The 13,959-nt window shown below is 34.8% G+C and overlaps 1 protein-coding gene across 2 annotated transcripts in view; it reads left to right on the forward strand.

Annotated features, from left to right (window-relative positions):
* SLC35F5 (solute carrier family 35 member F5) overlaps positions 1 to 13,959 on the forward strand; it is a 38,528-nt gene that overhangs the window by 14,496 nt on the left and 10,073 nt on the right. For both annotated transcript variants that reach the window (XM_040474887.1, XM_040474886.1), the window contains exons 8-12: positions 3,020 to 3,101; positions 3,700 to 3,787; positions 5,519 to 5,583; positions 7,758 to 7,862; positions 11,243 to 11,402. In XM_040474887.1, coding sequence (XP_040330821.1) covers positions 3,020 to 3,101; positions 3,700 to 3,787; positions 5,519 to 5,583; positions 7,758 to 7,862; positions 11,243 to 11,402 — 500 coding nt within the window. The remainder of the gene's footprint in view (positions 1 to 3,019; positions 3,102 to 3,699; positions 3,788 to 5,518; positions 5,584 to 7,757; positions 7,863 to 11,242; positions 11,403 to 13,959) is intronic.

The following is a 13,959-nucleotide window of genomic DNA, read 5'->3' on the forward strand; positions in this document are numbered from 1 at the left end:
TAGAATAGAATAGAATAGAATAGAATAGAATAGAATAGAATAGAATAAAACCTAAATAAGTTACAAGCCTAGAAAGCTATGTTAGTATTTAGTAAAGACATTTCTATAGAAAGAATAATAAAGCTTTTTGGAAACCTTATTTAAGAGAGTGATAAGCTTTGATAAGGTTTAGAGCAGTACTATTCAATACAAATATAATATGAGCCTGAAATGTGGTTGTCCTATGTATTTTTGAATTTTCTACAATTAGAAAAAATTAAAAAAAAAATTAAAATGTTTATTTATTTTTGAGAGGGAGAAAGAGAGAGACAGACAGACAAAGCATGAGCTGGGGAGGGGCAGAGAGAGAGGGAGACACAGAATCCGAAGCAGGCTCCAGGCTGTCACCTGTTAGCACAGAGCCCAATGTGGGGCTTGAACCTACAAACCCTGAGATCATGACGTGAGCTGAAGTTGGATGCTTAACTGACTGAGCCACCCAGGCACCCCCCAAATTTTTTAAATGATATTTTAAAAATTTTTTAAAGAGAAATCAAGTTAAGAGAAACAAAGTTAATTTTAACACTATATTTTTATTTAATGCACCATGTATAAAATATTTTAACATGTTATTAGTGTAAGATTGAGATAGTTTATATTCTTTTTCTGTACTAAAATCTTCTAAGCATTTCAATTTCATTTAAATTTCTATTTTTATTTAAGTTTCTATTTCTTTTCAACTTCAGTTTTTCAGTTTTAGTTGCAAAACATTTCAGTTCAGGCTAGCTACTTTTCAGTTCCTCAGTAGCTACATGTGGCTAGTGGCTAATGTACAGTGCAGGATAGAAGGAGTTAGTGATTACTATATTTTCCAGTCCACCTTGAATGTCTTTTGTCTCATGAGGACTTGTGGTGTTTTAATTTTTCTCTGTAGGATATAATTTGGGTCATATAGTACTTATCTAGAGTACCTTTTATGATAATTTTAAAATAACTTATCACTCATGAAATAATGAAATATATGACTTATTTGTGATAGATTATTTTATTAGTAAGTGGTTGTCCTCAACTCTGGAATAATAAAGTGAAAAACACTGTAAGGTTAATTTTTATTGGAGGGTAATTGAGATGAATCTTCTTTTGTGATAAGAGTGCATTGGGTTTGAAAGCCAGAGAATGGGGAGAGGTGAAGAATAGGAAGGTCTTTCTAGAAAGAGTTTATTTATAACTCATGATGAATTCTTAGGAGTTTGAATGGCTGCTACCTAAGTGATTTGTTTTTATTTCTGTATCTTGTATTAGCAGAGACAGTGAGATTGTCTGGAAAATGAGTATTTATGTGTTAAAGTGGTAAGGAAAGTGGGTCCAGAAAGCTCATGATCACCCTGTAAGTTTTATCGGTTCTTGCAGACAGATCTCCAAAAGATATTTAAGAGTAGAATCTTACTTTTCTAGCACTTGAACCACAAGCAGATTGTGGCTTTTATTGCCATATATGTTTGATACTGTTCATCTTAGCAATTGTTAGCTCATTTTCTCATTTAGAAAGTCAAGTGAAATTATCTAGGGAGTCAGAGAACTACAGATGGTGTCAGAATCACTTTGCTATAGTTTGGCTTTCACTTTGAGTACAGTGTAGACTACATGAATCTACTAGACTCAGCTATCTGCTGCCTTCTAGCAGTGGTCTAAGATATGCCTTTGTTGCTTCGCTGAAATGTGTATGCTAATAATTATAGTACTCACGTAACTAAAAGTTCTGAGAGAGATCAAGAGGTGTACCTTTCTTAAGAGGACATTCGTTCTTCAGTGGAATATGAATGTCTAAGTAACAGTGATGCCAAAAACAGAGAGGAGTTAATTGACTTTGATCCAGCAGTCTGCTTCTTAGTATATATATGCACTCATGCACATATGTACCCGGAGGCATGCACTAGAATGTTCATAGTATCATTGTTTGAAATAGTCAAAAAATATCCGTTAACAGAAAAATGGATGAGTTGTGATAATAGGCATTAGGATATCTAATAGCAGTAAAAATAAATGAATTTTGGAATACCTGCCCCCAACACACACATCAGGCTTCATCAAAAATAAGTCTTACTTCTTATTCCTTAAATTAGGCACAGTATTGAGGATATAAGAATATCCTAGCCTGGATGAGCCTAAGAGAAGAAAAAAAAAAAATCCTCAAACTGGAAAACTTCCTTAAATTATATCCAGTTATGAGAACTCTTTGTATTGTGTCTCCAAACTGAGTATCAGAGAAATAATCATAATTAGCTAGCAAATTCACATTTTTTATTGGACTTTTTTAGATTTCCAAAATGAATGTCTTTTTATCTATCAGTCTACCTAGTTGGTAGCTACCTTGATCCATCCCCATAGGCATCATCTCGTTGAGTAGATTTCTCATCATGCTATATTTATCTGTGCATATTTTAATATTGGAGAATTTCCCCAAATTCAAATTTGGTTTAGATAAACTTTAATAGAATGCTAGAAGTGTTTGGATAAAGCAAATTTTAAAGTTGATACTCAGTTTTACCCTCATTAAAAAAAAACTTGAATACTAATTTTAATGAGCTATTGTTAATTTCTTAAGGGAAATTGAATAGCAACGATCTTAGATCTAATTGTAAATGCCCTCTTTTTTGAGCTTGTGATTTTTCAATAGAAAGCAACTTTTTTTTTTTTTAATTTTTTTTCAACGTTTATTTATTTTGGGGACAGAGAGAGACAGAGCATGAACGGGGGAGGGGCAGAGAGAGAGGGAGACACAGAATCGGAAACAGGCTCCAGGCTCCGAGCCATCAGCCCAGAGCCTGACACGGGGCTCGAACTCACGGACCGCGAGATCGTGACCTGGCTGAAGTCGGACGCTTAACCGACTGCGCCACCCAGGCGCCCCAGAAAGCAACTTTTAAAAGCTCTTATGATAAAATATTTAGGGGGAGAAAAAAAAAAGGAGGGTCCTATAAACTGTGACAGATGTAAGCATGTCATTCAATTGGGTTCACTTTGTTTTCTTTGTCTTTAGTGGTTTCTGGCAAATTTGTCATATCAAGAAGCACTTTCGGACACACAGGTTGCTATAGTTAATATCTTGTCCTCAACCTCTGGTAAGAAATTTGTCTTCAAAATTTACATTATAACTTGAAACCTTTTTCTGTTATATGTGTATGTACATATACACACATTTTTATCTTATTACAAATTACATTCATTCTAATAATGTACATTAGTGTGTTGTAACTACATAAATGTTTGTTTTATGCTGTGGCCTTGTACTGTTTACATTCCTTTGACTATGTTATGGCATTTTTTATATAACAAATTAAAGTTTGATGGGCTGTTTTTTTGTATTGTGGTTGTCATTCCTTTCACATATTCTTTCTGAAGATCTTTTTCTGGACCCTTTGGCTAAATGTAATTGCTTTTTTCAGAACCATAATTTACCCAATGAAAGATGTTTTATTTTAAAAATTGAATCACTTTCCAAATCTGGGAGAGAAAAAGTATTTTTGAAGCTGTAAAAATAACTTGAGCACACATGCTTGATTATGATGAGGTCATAATGTTACTCTGAATGCTCGATTTAACTCTTATTAGTTTAAAATAAGTAGGGTTATACTTAATCTGTATTGTTGAAATAAACATGATTTAGTTTAAAGGCTGCTTTCCACAGTATTAAAGCTGATGTATCTTTTTTCCCTGCAGGACTTTTTACCTTAATTCTTGCTGCAGTGTTTCCAAGTAACAGTGGAGATAGATTTACTCTTTCTAAACTACTAGCTGTAATTTTAAGGTAAGAATGTACCATAATAGCTAGTTAATTCTGCTTAAAAATATAATGTTTAAAATTTTTCTGTTAGTGACATAGGATAGTTTATATTATACTATGGCAAAGCAAGATGAGGATGAAAGAAGGGTTTGTGGATATCATGCTCTGCAGCCTTGGATCAGGTCCTTCTTTAGTTTTCTAAATGGTCCTGGGGAGAGTAACTGGAGGGAGGGACCCCAAAGCAGCTTTGGTTCCCATTCAAGTGAGGACAGACAGTATACTACTGTGTATTGTACTGATGTTTACATTTAACTTAATGTGGCACCTTAATCCTCATCACCTCCCAAGTTCCTGTTTCCTTCTCCTAAAACAAGTTCCTCTTTCTGTTTTGGTTTTGGGTTTTATATCTCCTAGTAATCAAACGTGCAGTCTTCTCTGATTATTTCATCCTCACATGATCTTTCAGTTGTTTTCTGTATAAACCATCTGGCAGTTTTGAATTAGTGTGTAACATCAGTATTGTCAATAACTGTATTTAAATCTTTTATGTAACTTTGTGTATGTTTGTCTTGTCTTTTCTATGGGTTATAAACCTTTAAAGGCCAGAGCCTTGTTTGCTGCTTATTTGTGCCGCCTGCAATGTAGCGTAGGGCTTTGCTTACTGACGGTACTCAACAAAGATGTATTGGTTTGATAAAGCTGTTGTCTTTATGAGAAAAAAATCAGAAATCAGAGAAGAAAGTTGAATGATTTAATGAAGAGAGTAGTGTTTCTTAGCTGTCAGAGCTGGGTTTGAGTCAGAGCTTTGTTCTTTTTTCCTGTCAGTTTCCTTAAGCTCTCTGAGATAGTTTCGTAGGTGAGAACATGATGATCGTATTAGCCTTGTTTGAAAGTTTGGAGCCAGTGTATATAAAAAGCAATTATCACAGGGACTGAGGTACTTGGTAGTCACATACGTGGTAGCTCTTATTACGGTGTGTGTTTCTCTTTTAGCCATAACCATGGTAGTTTTCAGGGGTAGGCCAGTTGACCCAACTAATTTATTATTTAGATGTTATGCCCACTAGAAGTTTATTATATTGCATGTATGATTAGCTAATGTTTTAGCTAAACCTATTCTTGTGTTAGGGGAATACAATATATTTGTATTGGGGAAGTAAATGAAGTTTAATTCGGTTGAATTTTTTGTCAATTTATAATTAATCGTTCAAATATTTAAGTATGGTTTTATTGTTAATTTAGGTTTTATCAGTAGGCAGCATTTGTGCTATCGCTAGGTTTGTATGGGTATACTGTATGCATATCTTCAAAAACAAGTTTGGAAGAGGCTGAAAAGTTGGTTACTTCTTAACCAAAAGCAGTAGGTAGCATAGGAGGTAAGAATACTTACCTAGAAGCAGGCTACCCTACCGATAGATTCAGTCCCATCTGTGTGATTTTGGTCAAGTTACTTCATATGTTTGTGTGTGAGTTTTCTCATGTGTAAAATGGTAATGGTAACAACAGTAATACCTTTATTATAAAGTAATTTGTACATTTTGCAAGAATTAAATGATTTGAATACAAATATAGCATTTACACTGTCCTGTTATCATTGTTAAATATTATTAATTAAATCACTAAGTTCTTTGACAGTTTAAGTTTTGCTCAGTTTTGAGCATAGTCTTGATTACTTGTAAATAATTCTTATCTTCATTACTAGCCCTTTTAAGGAATGTATTATTTTGCTTATTAGTAATGCTCTTATTCTCACAGCATTGGAGGTGTTGTGCTGGTTAATTTGTCAGGGTCTGAAAAATCTGCTGGAAGAGATACAATAGGTAAGTAAGTACTTGACTCTGCATTCTTTCTGTTACAGTATACAAGACAGTTTGTACATATCAGTGTTTATGTCCTTGTGTGCATGTGTGTGCATGTGCACACACACACACAGAGGGTGGGCACTAATGGGGCCTTTTTTTTTTTAACGTTTTTTTGGAAATCATGTAAAAAAATTAAAAAATAGTTAATAGAATTCTCATATAGCCATCACTCAGATTCTCCGCTGTGTACATAGCTTCAGTATAGTTACAAAAATCAGGAATTAACATTGATTATAATTTAGTTAATTTGTATATCCTTTTCATATTTCACCATGTTTCCCATGAATGTTCTTTTTCTGGTCCAGCATCACTTGTTGCACTTAGTTGTCATGTCTCCTTAGTTTCCTTTAATCTGGAACTGTACCTCAGTCTTTTTTTTTTTTTTTCTTTTATAACCTTAACACTTTGAAAGGATACTGTCCAGTTGTTTTGTGATATGTTCCTCACTCTTGGTTTGTCTGATACTTCCTTATGGTTAAATTTATGTTGTGTATTTTTGATTAAAATGCCATGGAAGTGATACTGGAAGTGTCCTGATCAGTAAATCATATTAGAAGGCACATGGTGTTGTCCCATTAGTAGTGACTAGTTTTTAAGGTAGTGCCTGCCAGGATGCTCCAGTGTCAAGTTACTAACTTTTTTCTTTGCAACTAGTAAGCATCTTGTAGGGAGACACTTTGAGACTACGCACATACCATGTTTCTATTATACTTGCACCCACTAATTTTGTGGTTCACTCATGATTCTTGCCTGAAACATTTAGTGCTATGGTGAACACTCAGTTTTGATCTATTGTTTAGACTGAACAAAAACAAAGATAGTAGAACCCAGTTTTATGGCTTCCTTCTGGATACTTTGTTTAGATATTTGAAATTCATTGAATGGAACACTGCTTTCTTTTTTTTTTTTTTTTTAATTTTTTTTTCAACGTTTTTATTTATTTTTGGGACAGAAAGAGACAGAGCATGAACGGGGGAGGGGCAGAGAGAGAGGGAGACACAGAATCGGAAACAGGCTCCAGGCTCTGAGCCATCAGCCCAGAGCCCGACGCGGGGCTCGAACTCACGGACCGCGAGATCGTGACCTGGCTGAAGTCGGACGCTTAACCGACTGCGCCACCCAGGCACCCCTGGAACACTGCTTTCTAAACTATCCCTGGTTATTGCCCAGGCATAGTTCATGCCTTGAACTGCTTATGTCTTTCTCACCCTTGAACTGATAGCTATGCCTTGAACTATATCATTTCTCTCCCACAGCAGCTTTGTATATGTAAAACGATATATGTATTTGTTGTGTATGCGTGAGGTTTTATTGATAGACTTTTTTTGCTTTCTTAAAAAAGTTAAATTTTTAAAAAATAGATTCAATAAAACATTGGAATTTGGGATAATTAATTGAAGTGTTAAATGTGGTCGCTTGGCAGACAGCACATTAATTTAGCTGTTTTTAAAACTTACTTAAATGTCTTTGAGAATGAGTTCATATTAAAGAGAATCAGCATTTATTATGCCTGTACTATACGCCATGTATTAGATATCTTAGAAAACATTAAAAAGTATGTTTGTACTTTTCAAGTTCTTGACTTTAATCATTACCTAGACTTACAAAATAAAAACACTAGAGAATAAAATAATATTACATTTAACCATGTAAATATTAAATTGTCTAAAATAGAAGACCAGGAGGATGGAAATTCAGTGGAGTAGGAGGAGGATGCTTTGTGGCAGAGGTGGGACTTGAACAGGGCCTTGAAAATGGTAGTACAATATATACTAAAGATGATACATGACAGTGGGGAGGACTGTATAAGCAATGGATTAACCATTATTACACCAGACAGTGTCAGGTGTCAAACTGAAGTAGCATTTCAAAATTAAAAAAACAAATAGTTACTTCCATGGTTTTAATATTATGTGTGTTTGTATAGATCATTGGATGTTTGCAGATGCGTTTGTTCACTCTTTAAACTGCTTCCTGAACTCCTGGAGGACATGGAGAGGGTGGGCTATAGTTTATCTTTTCATATTTGTGTACTTCTTGAAATAGTATCTGACACCGTATTCGATTTTAAATAAGTGTGTGTTGAATGAATTAATGAAAAATGCGTGAACTCATTATGTTGATTTTTACAGGTTCCATTTGGTCTCTTGTTGGAGCCATGCTCTATGCTGTCTATATTGTTATGATTAAGAGAAAAGTAGACAGAGAAGATAAGTTGGATATTCCAATGTTCTTTGGTAAGAATATGTTTAACCTGTGAGGCTATTTACTCTGAATGATTAGCTTAGGGTTTTGTTCTAGAGGGAATAAGGAAGCCTTTCTCTTTTCCTCCATATGATTCTTTAAAACTGTCAGATTTTAAGGCTCATGAAGTCCAGTCTCAGTGTTTTTCTCACACCTTGTCCTGCATAACTGTGTACCTCTGACAGAAGGCCAGTTTCCTCAGTGTGAAGTAAAGAAAGAAATTCTTCCTAATGCCTTTTTTGCATTCATGTTTCAGCCTGTGAATCAGATATTTTCCTCATTGATAGGAAAGAATTATGCTATTATAAGCATGTGAGAGTATACCTGTTGTATTACACATTTTACCATTTTTGACTTTTTAGAAGCAAAGAAGACTATTCTAGTCTATGTACTTTTCTTTTTTTTTTAATTTTTTTTTTTCAACGTTTATTTATTTTTGGGACAGAGAGAGACAGAGTATGAACGGGGGAGGGGCAGAGAGAGAGGAAGACACAGAATCGGAAACAGGCTCCAGGCTCTGAGCCATCAGCCCAGAGCCTGACGCGGGGCTCGAACTCACGGACCGCAAGATCGTGACCTGGCTGAAGTCGGACGCTTAACCGACTGCGCCATCCAGGCGCCCCTATGTACTTTTCATTAAAACTCATGGGACACTTAAAGGCTTTCCATCTGCTCTTTAAGATATAGGCTCTTTTATGACATAGATTTTTCAAATTACCAAAATGTAGTTTCTGGCATCAGTTCTTAATTTTTGTAAATAAAATACTGAATATGAGAACTTATAAGTTCTCATTTGCCTGATATCAGCTGAGTAAAATAGTTGTGTTATCTGTCAGATATCTGTAGATATCTTCTAAAAGATATCTGAATATCAGTAGATTAAAAAAAGCCTGGTGATGAAAGTTCAAAGTACAGCTTATGGGGAATTAGGAGACCAGGAATATAGTTGTTATAATTTCATTTATTTCATACTCATCTGAGAAATAAGGAGATTGGACAGATGAGTAGCTTTCAAACTGATTTGCAGAGGATCCTGGGATGGGTGGGAGGAGGTGGAGTTGCATGTATGGTTCTGGTTCTTAGAGTCCTTTGCTGCTTCAGTTGGAACAGCTTTGTTTTCTTGGGCTTTTGCATTGTAATTTGATTTGTAGAAAATATTTTTCTGCTAAGAAATGTTTGAATATCTTCACCTAAAGTTTAACAGAAACAAAACATTTGGAAAGCTACCAGACCAGGTGATCACTCAAGTTTAAGTATGGAATTCAATAAATATGCCTTAAATATGAAGGTAACTTTAATAATGTCTTATTTTAGGGTCATAGAAAATTCCACCTGGAATGGAATGAAATGCTAATATTTTTTGAGTGTGTGTTTTTTTTTAAGATTGGCAATTTTCAGGAAAAATTGTTTCAATTTATTCTTATTACATACAGACAAAAAAATCATATGTGATTTTTATATATCATATATGACATGATCTATAACACAATATTGATTTGATCTAGGCTTTATAATAGGCAGGACCAGAAAGAAGTTAGGATTGGGTTGTGGAGGGTTCTTTAGGGTTGGAGATGTGAGCAGAGCATAACAAGGAACAGTGAGTGAATCTGTGCGATTGTTCTGGGGAGCCCACTTTAGGGAAGAACAGGAGGGTATACAGGCCAGATTCTGGAGGGTGGAAGCAATTGGGACCTTTGTTTTTAGGTTCAGAGGTTGGTAATACATGTGGGATTCCATAGACTTGATAGTCCAGGGACGGCAAAGTAGATTTGGTTTTTGATCATGCCAAATTTCGGTGTTTTGATTACGACAACTTCTTAATGTTGTGTAAGCTTTTCAGATCATGAATCCCTTCTGTATGTGTGTCATTTTGTTTGTTTTTATTTTTATCACTAGATGTCTTAAATTGGGTATTCTAAAAGCAGGATATGAGACAGGAATTTCTTGTGGGTGATGTATTGAGGGGATGCTCTGCAGGGAAACCTGACAAGGGAGTAAGAAAAGCAGGATAGAGTAGGGGAAAGAACTGTTATGGTCTCAGTATAATTGAGGTTTGGCCCAGTTCATGGCATGTCGGGGCAGGAGATGGAGAGGGAAAGGAGCCGGTAATGTCTAGGTACTCCTCACAGGCGTCCTCACAGACAGTAGGATTTCAGCCATGAGAGGAGCCTTGTGCATCCTCTATGGGTTAGTTGTGGGATGCAGACAGTGTGGGGTGATCACTTCTTGGGAATATTTGGCTTGTTTGCTCTCTGAGACCATTCTTCAGAGGAGGCAGGTAACTGTGAATCTTTAGGAGCAGATAGAGACTAGGTGCTCCAGTCCTGTAAAGATTTAACTAGGCATCCGAAATACTAGCCTATTATTTAGCAACAAATATGAGATATATATTTACTATAACTTAACTTTGAAGAAAGCTCTATAGTTATCTAATGAATCTCATAGTGGATCTGCAATGTGTAACTGTACAGAAAGTGCAATAAAATTACTATAAAATTGTAATTTTTTTCTTTACAGTCTTTGTATTCATAGGGACTCATATAAACTTGCATTTCTATAATAATAATAGCTCACCTTTTACTAACTTTTTACTTTATGCTGGTACTATGCTGTATTTTGTAAGTGTTAATCTAATCCTCCCACTAACCTATTGTGATATGATTTTACACTCATGGATTGGAAAACTGAGGCTTCAAAGAGGTTCTGCATCTTGCACAAAGTTTACACTACTAGTGAATGGTGGAGCTGGGATTGGAACCCAGGGCAATTAGACTGCAGAGCACATACAGTCAACCACTAAATGTTACAGCCTTCCTTTATGAGTAGTCAGTCTGTCCTTAGTTCATATGTTGAGTAGCTATTTATGTAGGTATGTTCTCTCACCAACTAGTTTATAGGCTCCTGGAAGGCAAGAACCAAGAATGTATTGTTTTGGAAACTTCCTTCATTATTCCGAGCATGCCACAGGTGTTTTATACATAAATATGAGTTGAATCAGGGAGCAGCCATCAACTTCCTCATAATTTAGGCTGAATATCTATATACATACCATATACCAATTGTTTCTTTAAGTTTGAAGACACTAAATTATTAGTAGCTAAGGTTAGCAACCTTTCTTTCTGAATTAAGTAGTTTATTCCATAGGAGTTGCTCCGTGCAGTGAATAGTTGAACCTTGAAGATTCATGATCACCAGCTGCTAGTGTAGTTTTTTCTGGTGTTGAGTTGTCCATAGATACGAACCAAAGAAACAGAAGTTCCAGTTAAGAAAACCAGTTAGAACTCTTTGTGCAAAATCTAATTATAGAGTTATAAGTTTGAAAATTTTAAATAAATCACAATTACTAACTTTTGTCTCTTTTATACATATTTAGGTTTTGTAGGTCTGTTTAATCTGCTGCTCTTATGGCCAGGTTTCTTTTTACTTCATTATACTGGATTTGAGGACTTTGAGTTTCCCAATAAAGTAGTATTAATGTGCATTATCATTAATGGCCTTATTGGAACGGTTCTCTCAGAGTTCCTGTGGTTGTGGTATGTACTATTTATTACACTATCATTTATTAGTTACCAGTTTATGGACTTTGGGATAGATTAAGTATTTTATATTTCTTCTGTCTTTTGATGGTTCCTCCTGTGCACCTTCCCACCCCGCACACTTCACAATTTAATAAAGTAACTCTACTAGAGCAAGAACTTTGTCTTTTAACTTCTGTGCACCCATTGTGTGGAGTATTACCTTGCACATAGAATGAGCTCAACAAATATTTGTTGAATAAATTTCTGATGAACATAAATGATCTACATTTGTAAAAGTGTTTTAAAGGCAGAATGTTATATAAATGAGAGGTGCCATTACCTAATGGACATCTAAACTTACGAGGTTTATATTCTAAATATGAATAACATGAGTTCTGAGTGAGAATCTAGGGAGCTTTGCTTATTTAGGAGACTTTGGAATGTCTGGTCGTTCATAGATGCTTTTTGTTTTTTTATTCTTAAGGCTTTTCGTGTAGGTGAGCCAGATGTGTAACCCTAAACCTCGATTAACTTGGAATGATAACATGCTTTGAAATGTTATAATACCAAGTATGTTGATATGTCATAATGATCCTAAAATAGTTTGAAGACAATATTATGTGTGGTGTTTAAGAAATCTTTCAGATATAGAGCTTGATACTTAGTCCTGTTTCCATCTAATAGGAACTGAAAAAAAAAAAAAAAAAAACACAAATTGTACCTAAACTCCTAAAAGGAATTTTTTATTATATGCTAGTTAAGACTACTAACTAGTTTTCCCTTGCAAAAGACTACAACAAAAGTAGCCTTTTCCATGGATTTCCTTAATGCTTTGCCTGTACTTTCCCCCTTCCTCAATTAAGGAAATTTCTCTGTTTTCTTGATAGTCTCCCACACTCCCTTTCATTTGTAGTACTGAAAGATTAACTTTCATTTGTAGTAATTTATGTATTTAAATTCCTTTGCTGATCTAAAACTCTTTGATATCAGAATCCATTTACTCATTCATTCTTCCATCTTTCATTGCATGTATTTTAGGTGCGCATCAAAGAGAGTTATGTATTTTATTTCCTATATTATATATCATATACTCTCTTTCATCCTATTCTTTTCTATCAATTTTGGTATTTCTTTTGTCTCATTTCTCTTGCCTGTCTCTACTCTTGGGTCTGGACAGGTAGAATTACTTACTCTGGTAGAGTTTTGATTGAACTCAGTTGAGTCGTGAAGAATTGTTGATCTTCAGCCATTTTTTACTGCAATTTAAATAATTATGTGTACTTAACTATATTTTAATACAAATTCATGTTTTCTAGTTCTTTAAGTTTAGTTTAAATTAGAAAATTTGAAAGCAAATGAATATATTTCAAAGCAATAATTAAATTTTTCTTTGGGTGTTGGCTAGTGAAAGGGTTTAGTATGATGCTTATTACATTAAGACTCATAGTAAACATGGACTGTGCCACCTGTAAGTATTAAAATGCTCATTCTTTATTGAGAGCTTTATTTTTAATAAACATATACAATAGAGTTTTATTATGTTTAGCAGAATTTGATGTAGGTTCTGGAGGATGATCAAGCATGACATGTAATTTCTCTATGTGAGTTTTTTAGTTGCTCCCTTGGAAAAACTTTACATTTAAATAAATAATAATATGTTTTGAAATTTTTTTAATATAACTTTTTTTAGAATGAAAAGAGTAATTCATGCAAAGGTATACAAAAGGGTATACGATGAAAAGGAAATCCTATTATCTCTTTTTCACTCCAAATCTCCATTCCTTTCTTTCATAGACAACCACTGTTAACTTCTAAGCCTTCTACAAATTTTTCTGTACGTGCAGAAGGGTGTGTCAGTCTCCTAATTACCACCCCCCACTCCAACAAATTGTTTTATTTTTATTTATTTTTTTTTTAATTTCTTTTTTCAACATTTATTTATTTTTGGGACAGAGAGAGACAGAGCATGAACGGGGGAGGGGCAGAGAGAGAGGGAGACATAGAATCGGAAACAGGCTCCAGGCTCTGAGCCATCAGCCCAGAGCCCGACGCGGGGCTCGAACTCACGGAGCGCGAGATCGTGACCTGGCTGAAGTCGGACGCTTAACCGACTGCGCCACCCAGGCGCCCCAAATTGTTTTATTTTTAAGACACAAATGGGAGCATACTATAGATAGTGTTCTGTACTTTGGGTTTTTTTCACAGATTATCTTATAAATCTTCACATATCAGCACTTAGGTTCAGTTCATTTTTAAAAGCCTATGTATAGTTCTAATACATTATGTTTCAATCCATTATGTAACATAATAAGTAGAATATAATGTATGTTACTGGTTCCTTATTGAGAGGCATTTTAAGTTTCCATTCCTTTACTTTGTAAATAAAATAGCATTGAATATTCTCCTATATGTCTTTGGGTATATATGTAAGCATTCTCTAGGATAAATATCTGTAAGTGGAAAAGACTGAGTCAATTATAGGGACTTTAGATTTTGATAGAGAATTGCAATGTTACTCTCCACAGAGGAAACACAACTTATATTCCCAGCTGTGTATATATGAGTATTGATA

This window comes from Herpailurus yagouaroundi, unplaced genomic scaffold, assembly GCF_014898765.1.
Source record: "Herpailurus yagouaroundi ecotype Mexico unplaced genomic scaffold, PumYag 140, whole genome shotgun sequence".
Lineage (NCBI taxonomy): Eukaryota > Metazoa > Chordata > Mammalia > Carnivora > Felidae > Herpailurus > Herpailurus yagouaroundi.